The sequence below is a fragment of the Lissotriton vulgaris genome, chromosome 3_1 (genome assembly GCF_964263255.1).
Source record: "Lissotriton vulgaris chromosome 3_1, aLisVul1.2, whole genome shotgun sequence".
Taxonomy (NCBI): Eukaryota; Metazoa; Chordata; class Amphibia; order Caudata; family Salamandridae; genus Lissotriton; species Lissotriton vulgaris.
The window spans coordinates 1315683965-1315697875 of NC_141689.1; the positions used below are offsets into that span (position 1 = coordinate 1315683965).

At 47.0% G+C, this 13911-nt stretch overlaps 1 protein-coding gene across 5 annotated transcripts in view; it reads right to left on the bottom strand.

Moving 5' to 3' along the window:
• Positions 1-13911, bottom strand: part of PAQR3 (progestin and adipoQ receptor family member 3) — a 656943-nt gene that overhangs the window by 524490 nt on the left and 118542 nt on the right. For all 5 annotated transcript variants that reach the window (XR_015309345.1, XM_086961801.1, XM_086961798.1 and 2 more), the window contains one exon: positions 4162-4317. Coding sequence is in view for 4 of the 5 variants with exons in the window: in XM_086961798.1 (XP_086817924.1) it covers positions 4162-4317 (156 nt within the window). In the remaining variant the exon portion in view is untranslated. The remainder of the gene's footprint in view (positions 1-4161; positions 4318-13911) is intronic.

The following is a 13911-nucleotide window of genomic DNA, read 5'->3' on the forward strand; positions in this document are numbered from 1 at the left end:
ACAACACTCAGACGTGGATTAACGTCTGATGCGTTTGTGGACCTGGTTTTAAAACGTTTACAATGGATTCAGCTGAGCTTATGTGCCCTAAAGACTAGGCCATTATACATCAGTGATTCAGAAAAGGGGGTGGTGATGAACAAAGTGTCTGAATTAAGCAGACCACTCTTACCCAGTCCAAAGATCAGGGCTTGATCCATCACCGTTTTTTAGCTCACTGCACCATCCCAGCTCAGAACTTGGCTATATGCAAATTAGTCTGACCCTGGCCCAGTGCATAATGGGAACAGGGCAGACCAAACTACCAAGCCAATTCTTATACTGGGAAGGAAACAAGCTACCGGGGACCGGTTTCTGGCATTTCAGCCGTCTTCGGCCCGGCTTGCTTGAATCCTGATGGTGCAATGAGCTAGGGACTCACATCTGAGTATACCCTTCCACGCTTATGGTGGACAAAAATGATTCAGAAAAGGGGGTGGTGATGAACAGAGTGTCTGAATTAAGCAGACCACTCTTACCCAGTCCAAAGATCAGGGCTTGATCCATCACCGTTTTTTAGCTCACTGCACCATCCCAGCTCAGAACTTGGCTATATGCAAATTAGTCTGACCCTGGCCCAGTGCATCATAGGAACAGGGCAGACCAAACTACCAAGCCAATTCTTCACCACTATAGGTGTGGCAGGGTATACTCAGACATGAGTCCCTTTCTCACTGCACCATCAGGATTCAAGCAAGCCGGGCCGAAGACGGCTGAAATGCCAGAAACCGGTCCCCGGTAGCTTGTCTCCTTTCTGGTGAAGAATTGGCTTGGTAGTTTAGTCTGCCCTGTTCCCATGATGCACTGGGCCGGGGACAGACTGATTTGCATATAGCCAGGTTCTAAGCTGGGATGGTGCAGTGAGATAAATAACGGTGATGGATCAAGCCCTGATCTTTGGACTGGGTAAGAGTGGTCTGCTTAATTCAGACACTCTGTTCATCACCACCCCCTTTTCTGAATCGTTTTTGGCCACTATAGGTGTGGCAGGGTATACTCAGACATGAGTCCCTTTCTCACTGCACCATCAGGATTCAAGCAAGCCGGGCCGAAGACGGCTGAAATGCCAGAAACCGGTCCCCGGTAGCTTGTCTCCTTTCTGGTGAAGAATTGGCTTGGTAGTTTAGTCTGCCCTGTTCCCATGATGCACTGGGCCAGGGACAGACTGATTTGCATATAGCCAGGTTCTAAGCTGGGATGGTGTAGTGAGATAAATAACGGTGATGGATCAAGCCCTGATCTTTGGACTGGGTAAGAGTGGTCTGCTTAATTCAGACACTCTGTTCATCACCACCCCCTTTTCTGAATCATTATACATCAGTAACAATGTAAGATGTCCGCAGCCATGGGTGATAAATGGCCGATTGAAATGTGTAAATACCGGGGAATCCCATTGGTCAGGCCGGGGACATTGAAAAGCCCCAGAAGACGTGTGAATGGTGAGAAACGCAGTAAAGAAAAAAGGTCAATGTATGCACAGCGCCTTGAGACGGTGTGAACACTGAATATTCTGTACAAACAGGAGCAGTATACACACAAATCACACAACACGTTCACGCAATATACAGTGCAATCAGCACAAACAAATTGTAAAAATAACTGCTTGCACTGTGTTTTGTAGTGTTTTTCCAACACACTATGCTGCTGCAGACACAGAGCTTGCATGCACAATGAACTGTACAGTCACCAAAATACATACAACACAGAAAACAAACATGCAAAAGCAGTACACTGTAAAGCACATCATGTACACTCTATAGTATACTGTCAACCTATAGCATTCACATATCATTCAGGCAGACTATACTGTTTAAAAACAGCGTGCAGACATGTGCTAAACACACAAGCCACGCCCACGCAATATACTCTAAACACACAGCAGGCAGATGCGGAATGCATACAACCTGTGCCTTGCATAGGCGGCATCCACCTATGTTGTTTTGTAAATCAACAGAACGCACAAACAATAAATTAAATAGACGACAGAGCACAGCCTACTGTTCATCAAGTGGCATTATTCACAATATTGCGTAAATGGAAGGCATACATACTCACGCAAGGCAATGTACACTATAAACTATGATCTGTATTACATATCTATGGAGCACATGTTGAGTGGCGCAGACCCGATGGAATACTCACACATCGTGTAAACACTATATGTGGTGCACAAAATGCAAGCACATTATTCTGCAAAATTTCCATGCACACAAAGCGAAAGTTAAAGCGACCGCGGTAATGAAAATGGAGCGAACATGTTTGCTCATGTTATGGGACGAGCGAGAAAGGGAAGGGCAGACTCATTAAACTCCTGGTGGGCGCATGAACGGACATGGAAACAAGCGCGGCCATGCACACAAAGCGAAATTTAACCACGCCAGCTATAGGGGCGACTGTACAGGATGAGTGCGATACCATTTCAAGGGCTCTTCAGGGGGGCCAGGGCAACAAATGGGGTCAGAGGTCAGCAGAAGCTCCAGTGGCCATAAAAGGGTCAGCATTCCAGAGAGAGGTGGATCGCTCCTTTCATAGCTGCAGGGGTGTCAAACAAAGCATTCCTGGAATGAGGGCTTCCTCTGGAAGAACACTTGGGAACGGCGTGTGATGGCCCTGATAGCTCACTCCAAACACCCAGCCTCAGGAAGTGCCCACTGGGAACACCTTTGGGAGAGGCGCCTATTTATCTTAGCAAATGAATTTGCTTCTTACCCAAGACAAAGAAAAGTCTGAAAGCCCACAGCTTCTCTGGGCCACCATCACACAATGTAGATTGCGATACTTATTTCGACTAGTGACCCACGATTTACGGTTTCGTTTGTTCTAGATTTTGTATAGTGGTAAAAAGCTAGGCCAAAAAATACTGCTAACCTCAGGACTAAACCCATGAAACCTCTGGATTCTGCATAGTAGAAACCTAGGCCAAAAATACTGTAACAGGGTTAAACCCATGTGCGCCAGGAAAGTTAGAAGATAAGGTGATTCAGTGTTATTTTCACAGATGTGAGAATTCGACCTCCATTTAGATTAAATCTTGTGTTTTACCATCCAACACAAAATATGGGTGGAACTGAGTGGAATACAATTGAAACAGACGGGTCAGTCTCCGAATTTTTCGCAAAGTATTCAAACAGGAGCAGAGTACATAGCACAAAAAAACAGGAACATTTGCAATCGCAATAGCAGGGCTATATTTAAACAGATTACAAACCAAAATGTATGAAGGCACTGGAAGCACTACAAATGGGTGGGGGGGGGGGCAGCATGCCACAAGCACGCCCTTCTACAATCACTCCATTTTTTTTCCATTAAACTCTGAATAATTTATGTTTTGTTATGGTGGCGTTCCTTTTCTCTTTTAACTACCTGGCAGTCACCGTGCTGAGATGCAATTGGCCGACGGCAAACAGCTGTTAATTACCCCAAAACATATCTTCCCTGTAAAAAAAAAAATCACATGGAAGACAAGTAACAAATAATCTGCATGTTCTGAAAACCTGTACTGTGGCCAACATTTCCCATCTTTCAAAAGAGCACAAGCAGCAGCTGTTTTGAAGCACTTGTGCTTGTGCTGTCATCCGCCTTACGGGAGCGAGCAGCGGCGGCGCGAGAGCCATATGCTTTCAATTAGCACGCGCCCCGCTGCTCGCTCATGCAAGGTGAATGCCAGCACAAGCACGAGTGTGCTTGAAAAGGAGCAGACCTATTTCAAAAGATCATCCCCTGAAGCAGCGCATTCGCGCTGCCTAGGCGAGACCTGGAAAGTGAAGAGAGTCCTCAATATCTGGTGCAGTCATCCTTATCTGAAATAATTCTACCAAGGTGTAGGAAAAATACGTTTTGGGGGAGCTCATGTGTAAATGCATCACAGACTCCAAAAAAAGGAAAACATTTGCAGAGTTGGCTCAATTTTATTTCCACTGAAAGTATATCAAAACACAAGGGAATATTGCGTTCACCTTAACACATTATATTTGCTGTTGTACTTGCATACTCACAAAAAAAGAAATTTACTTAAAGCACCAACACAATGCCCATTACCGACTTCACCCAAGAATGCGGATTCATTTTACAGTAATACATTTTAAACAAAAATCACACAAACATTAACATCCAGACACTTACACTATTACAGTAGAACGCATAGAACACTCCTGATACATAGCAACCCAGGATACCAATTGAAATTCCTGCATAATCCAACGCCATCCATCGACGGCTCGTCTTTTCTGAACGGTGACAGCAGAACAGATGGTATCCGGCTGAGCACAGCATACACACCTATAAATGAACCAAAATTAAATATCAGAACCTTCGTTCGGACTAAAAATTGTGTCCAAGCTACACAGCAGACATTGAAACAGAATTCAGGTGGCAAATAATATGATCCCACTCATATCATCATAAACTTCACAGACAGCTTGAAAGCTACATTTTTACTAGGAACTGCAGCATGTTTGCCTTTAAGTATTCCAGAAGACTTTGAGTAAGGCCACAGATACTTACTTTATCCTGCAAAAATGGCACACTCAATCTCAGACGATGTATCAAGACCAATAGTTTCTCTCAAGCCTATTAATGGCCTAAAATCTCCGATGGCAGAAAGCTATTGCCTCAGTGCCAGGGGTGATAGGGTGACAGGTTAAGGGCTAAGAAACAAAATGTTTACAGCTTGCACAAAATCATGCCCATCTGGGCACTCAGACTGTATGTTTTCATCATTATGTCCATCAGGCAGCCATGCATGCGCCGTAGAATGGTGTGCATATCTGTGTGTTCCTCCACTCTGGTCAAAGGTGTAACATTTCTTACAAACAATTTCTCTTATTTGGTAAATCACAGCATTTTAAAAAACATCTCTACTACTACAACAACAACAAAAATTAAAAGAATTGCTCACCTCGTCTCAGTTAGAACCAGATGGGTCGCAAAAGTCGATATGAAAATTAGGCCATGGTTCTCAGACGTTTGGGAGCACTGTCCTTGATAACCTCTTATCTGTCAAGCACATTCTGTGTAAGAACTCCTACTATTTCAAACTTTTAAACCTCATATTCCTAGAAATTTTAGGCATGTATCGTAGCACTGATGACCAGTCGCCCATGGACAGTTCCATCCCCATGTCATATGACCATTTTATTTGAGGTCTAATAAGCCAGTCTTGAGTACATCAATAAAAGTTGTATTCCTCCCATTTCCCAGGCCAAGTAACAATTGCAATGTACTACACTGCAGTTCAGTGGCAACGTTCCTCTCCAGTGTAAATGTAGGGTTATGGCCAACTTGCCAAACTACAAGAAATGTCCCTTAGCAACCTCATGGACCTGCGTCTAATCCAGGATGCTTATGGATGTGGCCGAGTTCTATAGGTCACCCAAATTTGGGATACTGCAGGTGTCCCATTAATTAAAGCCCTCACCTCTCTTATTGTTCAACATTGCTATCAAGATCCCTGGAGCATATAAAAACTCAAGGGAGTTCTTATTTGTAAGTACCACTTCAAGCCGTATTTAGCTACTTTAAGTAGTCTTGGCAGTTTCTTATATGTCGATCTGCCTGTCACCAGTATAGCGATTATCTTTTTTTAACCCCTTCACTACGTGGCTGTTTCCCCCCGCTGTGCTGGGGGGCGTGGGGGCGCGCACAGCACCCCGGTGCTTATGACTAGGTCAGCTCGTCATGAGCCACGGCGCTCCGGTGCTCATGGCGAGCTGAACTCGTCATGACCACGCCCGTTCCAATGGAACACTCAGCACAGCAGGGGAATTAGCCCAGCGTGTGAGCGTTCCATTTAACAGGTGCGGTCATGATGAGCTCAGCTCGTCATGAGCTCCGGTGCACCTCCAATGACAATGGTTAAGCAAACCACTTAGCCACCCATTACAACTGTGCTGAGTAATAGTCAAAGTCAGTTTGGTAACCCCAGTGTCCCTTCTGAGTTGGGAAGCCTAAGATCATTAATTGCAGAGTTTTATATAGCGCTCACTAGACCCAGAGGTATCAGAGCGCTTTACATGAGGATCAGCGAGTTACAGGTTACAAAACGACATCAGTTACAGGAGCCAAATATAAACATAGGAGAAAAACAGTGATTATACAATAACAAGAGTTATTAGCGCATAGCATAGCCAAGACACATGTCTAATGGGGAATGGAAGGTAGAGGGGGAAAGGTAAAAAAGGGGGTGAGGAAAGTAGATAGTGTCAGGCAGACCGGCAAGGGGGAAAGTACTTAAAGGGGACAGAACCGAAACCGCAAGATGGAGAACCCAAGGGAGCCGACAGCAGTGCCACAAAATGACGATATAAAAAAATCCATCCAAAAACCATAAAGGTAGCAGACTCTACGTCTTCACGAAGGGATGGAAAGAGGAGGCAGTCACAGGATCTCAGAGGGAGGGGGCGGAGGAGGATAGGAAATATAACAGGGAGAACAAGGAAAAACTATGTCCAATGTCTGGCTGCTCGTTCTCCGCTGTAATTACAACATTTCATGGTTTCAGCCATGGGGGCATCGTCATAGTTCCATCGGCAGCACCAGTTCCGGAGTTACTGGGAAACGCCGTCCGCCTCACCCTCTAGCTCGCCCTCCCATCATTTCGGCCCTGTGCCAGTGCATTAGCCCATTTCCTCACGACTGGGACCTTTATTAGGTGGGTATTGCAGCAGGGAAATCCGGAGTGCGTAAAATAGGCATTCAGTCACCAGGCTTGTGAGGTACCCCCTCCTTGCAGTCAACGGGGGGCCGCGTACCTACACAATGTGGCACAGGCGGGGACTGGCCGGGCACTGGTGAACCACGTTCGCGTCCGGCTCCTTCTCCTCACCGGTGCCGTCGCAGCAGGCTCTCTTCTCTTCTGTATTTGGCAAGTCACACTAGCGGGCGAAAGAGGGGACCCCCACAGGCAGGGGGACTTTTTTCAGTGAATCTCTTTTCTTTTTTTTTACATAAACTCAAATATAATTACAATTCTATTGCAGACTGGAGGCGAGGATTATGCTCATATTTTCACACTTCTACTAAACAGCAGCCTTAAAACAACAGAAAACCACCCCTCCCACGAACCTTTGTGAAAAGGGAATAAATAACGTTAACCAATCATAGTCTCCCTTCATGTATAAAGTTCATCAGCACTTTCTACACCTTCTATTTCTTCACTGCTCCAGCAGACGTGAAGTGAAGTGCTTTGTTTATTCCCCATGTCATTGGGGTGTTATACGGATTTCATGTGATGCTTACTGTGTTGTATGCACTAACTTTTATTTTTCAAGCCATCCACAGGATCGCAGCTCTCTTCACGCGGCCTTTAATCCTTGAAATTCAGGGACATGCGCGGGCACGTTGGTGAGAGCCCGCAACTATAGGGGGCTCACTTACCATGCAGATATTGCTCTGGGTATGCAGCGGCCACGCGATACAATCCTTTTCATAGATGGAGATCCGTCGAGAGGGTCCTCCCAGGTCTGTATTTGAAGGGTTTCCCTAGCGTTTCTGTTGTAGTGCGGGGACAGCTACGCCCATTTCAGCGGGTCTGTATTTTTGGTCCGGGCTTAGGCTGTGACCCTTTTAAACTCGGGTTATTTGATCTGGAAGTGATAGCCAGAGTCACTTAAATGTGCTAGGTCACTTAGCACCATACTGGCATTTTAAATTGCAGGTATCTGAGAGTGCCTATTTGGAAGGGCAGTCAACCTACTTTCTGTTCCTGGATGATGAATTTTGTGAGGCTGTGGATGCCTCTAAACGCCATGTGGTGACTTCAGCCCTAGCACTCCTTGAGAGAAAGATTAATGAGTTGGCGCAGTCTTCTAGACCATGGTGCCCATCTTCAGACGAGGTAGCCCAACCCCGGTTGAGCCCTGAGCCCGGGGTCGGGGAAACTTGGTGGCGGACATGTTAGATCCAGAAGATTTGGTGCACCCCCGGTCCTCTATGTGGTCCCCGAACGAGAAAGTGGCATCCTCTGTGGTGGGGCATCTACAGAGACTCATGGACAAGGAGGTTCAGGCCCACTAGAGGGGCGGAATTCCCTCTGCCAGCCCTGGAGAGCAAGGTGGCTATGATCCCTAAAATCAATGCACGCATGGCAACATTCTTGGCCAAATATACAAGGTGTCCTAAGAAGGGCATAGACCACTTATGGAAGTCATGTCCGGATAAGTTGTTGGATGTTAAAGGACCCCTTACCAAATCCTAGACATGGCCAAGGAGGAAAAACAGTCCAAGCCCCTCATACCCCCAGAGATCGTATCGGCTGGGCCCAAAGGGCAGTTATATTCTTAGGCAACGCAAATTGTGCAATGTCAATGGTGAGGCATCTCTTCTAATCGAGGGCGACCCAAATTTGGAGGACTTAGCAACTTTGGAACCTGGCCACATAGCCCAAGGGGGGTTGTTTGATGACTTTCATCAGGGAGTAAGGCAAATCTGTTGCCACTTTCACCTCTCTCGACAAATCACAGGTCTGTATCAAAAATATTTTCCCCTCCAAGGTTTTCATTGGGGCTGGTCATGGTAGGGGGAGCTTGACTGTCCGCTTTATCTCCAACGCCCCCCCAGACAGGCCAAGAACAGTGGTAGGATCAATCCAAATATGGAGAGTTTGGTTTCCAGTGGTGATGGAATTTTCCTGGGATTTTCCAAACTATCTATCCCAGAGGCTGGATATTCTTCTGGACACCCTGGGGAATCCCCACCACATGATTCAGGATGGGACGTTACACAACATGACATGGAGGATTACAGAGGATGCAGAGTGCCTCTCATCAAAAGCATGGACAGATACAACAATTAAGGGGTACAGATTTCACTTGGGAGCAAAGGTTAAGTTGGTATTTACAAAGGGATACAGATCCTGTGAAGTGCAAAGGGATCCACATCTTAAATCTCTGTATCCTCTTTGGTTAAGGAGTAGTTGGAGCACAGGTCACCCTCGATGGTGTTCCAGTGGATGAACATCCTCTGATTAGGATATTGATGAGGGGTATAAGATTGCCTTTTGCACAAGAACCCAGATATTCCGCGCTCTGGGATGTGAACAAAGTTCTTAGACTTTCTTTAATGGCAACACCATAAGTACCTCACTAGGAAGGAATCCACAGGTAAGTTGACCATGTTGGTATGCCTGACCTCATGGAGACGAGTGCCAGATGTTAGAGCCCTGGACATTACAGGTAGGAAATTCACCCAAGAGGGGGTCCCCTTTCATATTTCAAGAAGAACTAAATGTAATTCCAGAGTAGTCTCTCATCCTGCTTTCCATGAAGTACCAAACCTGGGTCTAGTAAGCTGCATTAAGGGTTATGAATCCATGACTGAGGAGGTTTGCCCAACTGGGGAACGTTGGCTCCTAATTTCGTTACATAAACTGTTTAAGGCAGTATCATCTCCCACCATAGCTTGATGGGTGAGAGGAGTCATGCAGGAGTCTTGTATTAACCCTTCTATCTTTGGTGCACATTCAGCGAGAGGCACTAGGGCATCCAAAGCTTTTTCTTTGGGAGCTAGGTTGAAAGATATCTTGAATGAGGGCGATTGGGCACCAAATTCTACGTTCAAGACGTTTTATTTCAAATCTGTAGTCAACATGGCGACATTGGTGCTAATTAAGCTTTGAGTGAGCAAAATCCTCTTCTCTGGTCCTGCCACAGAATATTAATTTTCCTAGCTTTCATAACGGAAAGTTTCAATTCTATTAAGGACACGGAGGCAAGGATTATTCCCACCTGATTCAGAGAGTCTCTCTGTCCTTCCCTTATCTTGGATTTATGGACGGTGGAACCTTATGAAATAAGCATAAGAACACATTTTTGGGCTACTTTATTCAGATGATTGGAATGAAGATATGTCTTTTGTATCCATAATTGTACTTATGACTTATTCAGCAATTGTGTCACTTTTACACAATTTACTCATGGATGAGGTTTGATCGCCTTGGGTTGGATGAGTTATTTCCTTTTTTAAAAGGAATGAAGCTGCTAAGCAACAATGAGAATCGCAAAATGGGAGGCAACTGTTGCACATAGAAAGAGGGGGTGTCGAAAGTGCTGATAGACTATATATACACAAGAAATAGGACTATGAATGGGCAACATTCCTTCCCCCTTCCCAAGGGTCCATGGGAAAGGCAGTTCCCTATTGGCTCCAAGGCTGCGTCCCAACAAAAAGTTACGAAATAGGAGCATAATCCTCGCCACTGTGTTCTTAATGGAACTGAAACTTTCCATTATGAAAGCTAGGAAATGTCATATTCCCAACTAGAACGTCACTTTATCATTCTGTTTTTTTTCTGTGAATTTCTATGTTTAAAAAAAAATGAAAAGTAAGATGTTCACCACAGTCTGCAAAGTGTAGGTGAGCGCCCAACCCCCCCACCCCCACCTCCACCACCACTGTGTCCAAGACTTGGCTGTGCGTATCAAGGGTGGTGGGTGCCCTACCCTCTGCAGTGAATGGTCCTTAGCTGCACGTAGCATGGGGTTGGGACCAGAGCCTGGCCTGGGCCCTGGGACCAACCCTCTCTGGCACTCAACCTCCCGCTGTGTATGGCCTTTCGCTCCTGCCCCTTCTAGAAGCATCTGGCTCCAAGAAATATAGGTAAAAGGCCCTTGCAGGGTATTATGGCGCCCTCCTTCTCTTCTGTTCATTTATTATTCATGTTTTTCTTTATATTTTTGATGCCTCTGTGCCCACCTGGGGCACCCACACCTTTTTTTGTTTTTTTAATTTGGAGGCCACAGGGACGGGTGAACCCCACACTGTTCCTGCTGGCTACCCACACAGACACCAGGAGATGGCATTTTTAGTTTTAACACTGGGCACCATGGGCATCCACACCTATTTTTTAAAGTGTTTGTGCTGGTGGGGGGCAAGGAGTCGACCACTTACATTATTGGGGGTGCCCGGGACACCCACAATGTTTCTAATGTTGGGGACCCCGGGGTAGATAATCATGGCCCTCCAGGTACCAGCCGGCCAGCACCATACTGGGAACTGGTGGGAGCAAGCTCTATTACTTTTTTCACACCTGGGCCAGGAGCAGCTTACTTCTCTGCTCCACCCAGGCAGGAGCAAAGTTGTGTTCCCGGCCTGGGAGAGCGCAAGAAGAGAATAGATTTCTATTCTGCCCGCACTCTCCCTGGCCGAGGACTGCAGTGTCCTACAATGAGGCACACCCTCTCCCCCCAAAAATACACTGGCCCTGGGAGGTGCGAGTCCCTGTGGCCTCTTTGAGGATTATGGGGCGGGGGTAGACCTGCGCCACTTTCCCCATTTAGAAATTATCAGCCCCGGGAGAAAAGTCCTCTGGGGTGTAGGAAAGTGGGGTTCTGTTGCAGTAACCTCCCACTTTTTCCAGACTACAGCACTTTTTCTTGGTGTGCCCTGGGGGCCTACCAATCAGGTTCCCAGGGCCTGTGTTCTTCCTCAAAACTAACTCAATTGGCATCCCTGGCCACAGGTCAGCCCCTGGTAAATGGTACCACAGGTACACAGGGCACTGTGACCAGGGAAGACCTCTAAGTGCTGCATCACTCATTTAGCCACCCTTAGAGGCCCTGTACCCTGACACTCACAGACTGCCTTTGCAGGCTGCGTGTCTTGGTGCAGAACAAAGTGAAGAGTCGATATGGCACACATCCCTTTGTGCCATGCCCACAAACCACTGCCCTGGCATACATCAGTCACCCCTCTAGCTGGGTACCCTATGCCAGTGGTGAGGGTCCAGGTGCATGAACCCTGTACCCCTACAGTGCCCAAGTCCATTCATGGGCACTGTAAGTGCAGTGCTGCCATTAAGAGTATATGGTGCTGGGAGTGGGTCATTACGAACTCCACAGCACCATCATGGCTACACTGAAGACTGGGAAGTATGGTATCAAACTTCTCAGCACATTAAACCCACACTGATGCCAGTGTGGGACCTAATGTAAAATGCACAATAGAGGGCATCTTAGAGATGCCCCCTGAAACTCAACCAACTCCTAGTGATCTGACGGAGTGGCTGCTTAGGCTGCCACCACCAGACATGTTTCTGGACCCCTGGGTCGAGAGCTTGTTGCTCTCGGGGGCCTGAAAAAATGCACTTCCTGGGACGAGGTGCCAAGCCTCCTCCCCCAGGATGGGCAAGATTCTCGAAGGTGAAGCTTCAAAAGGAATGCCGCCTTTGTGAGCCTCTCCAGACCATTTTCTGCTTTCAGCAACTGGTCCCCACTGGTTCTACCCCCCACTTTGGGCGGGAGAACCGGCGGGAACTACAAGTGAGGTGTGCCCACCTCTTCCAACTCCACCCCTCAGGTGAGGGAGGCGAGGTGAAGCACAACCTTGAGTCCCCGCCATCTTGAGGATGGGGTTACTCAGCCAACCAGGGAGAGGCTTCTGCCCCCCTCCCAATGAAGAGTGGCAGAATAGGGGTGAACCCACCCCAGGGAAGGGACCCATTGGTCCCTGCCCTTTACCTACCTGTAATGACCCGAAATTTTGTATTTAGGGGGCACCCTGAACCTTCCTTCCTCAGAACCAGCAACCACAAGAAAAGAAGAGAAGAATGACGAGAAGCTGTGCAGAGCTAACATGACGACGACGCCCACTGAATTGGCCCCAGCCCAACAGGCCTGTACCCCCTCAAACCTGCTCCTGCAAAACACCGGCGTGTCCAGCAGCCAGCAACCTCACAAACCCCGGAGGACCTGCCTGCCTTCACTTCCAAGACTGTTTCTCCCATGAACACTGGACGTGTTTAAACTGCAGCTTCTGGTGGCAGTCAGGAACCGCAAATCCATGCCACTCAGCACCCGCTAAACCCGGCCCGAGCTTGAGTGGAAAAATACCACGAGGAGGTCCCCCCTGGCAATCCCGACCAGAGTTCCGGCGAACCCTGACCTACTTCAAGCCCCCAGACGACGCCTGCAGCCTCAATCCAGATGACCTCCCTACCGCAACCAGAGCAGGTAAGAAAATCTAACGTCACAAGGTACCCCTGCACCCGACCCCCCACGGCCTTGTGTGCCCAAACCAACGGTGCCTAACCAACCCACGACCCCCCAAAGTACCCCTCAAAGTGGTGGTCGCACCCACAAGATCCTCGTCCCCGAGCCCGCAGTGTTTCTTTGTCCCTGAGGTTCTCCCTTGAAAACAACAGGGCACCCGACCTCAAAACAGCACCCTGCACCTGGCCACCCTTGTGCAGTTGAGAGTGCACCTTTGGTGCTACTTTGGTCCCCGACTTGCCCTGAACTTAACCCTAGGAGCTTTGCTCCCACAACCCAGTGGCCTGCTTGCCAGCAGCCACCAACCGGAGGCCCCCTATCCCCCATTGGATAACATTCCTATGGAAATTAAATTGGAGAAAACACGTTTGATCTCGGCCCCCCATGACGAATCACCCCCAAACTTTCAACATCGGATCTGATATGAAGAACAAATTCATTTCCAAAATGTCATGAAGATTCATTAAATGACGCCAAAGTTATAAGCAAAACAAAAAATGCTCTTCCTATGGAAACTCGGTCCTAACTCTATAACTACCTACTGGCGACCGCCAGTAGGTAATAAAGAACAAATTAGAATAGTTCCTTGATTCTTTTAGCTTTCAAAACTTCTCTCTATTACTGTCTAATTTTCCATATAAACAATTTTATTAATATTCAACTATACACAGAAGTCAGAAATGCAACATATTCTACCAACACACTTTCTAAAACATTATACAACACGTGGAGGTTAAAAGTTCATCAATTTTTTTAAACCTAACGATATTTTTTTGCAACATTTTCTCAAACATTTAACGGCACGTGCAGGTTAAAAGTTCACAATTTTTTTATGTTCGAACAGTGCCTTTCAAATGCAAGTAACAGGTGTGGTTGAGTTGAGCATATT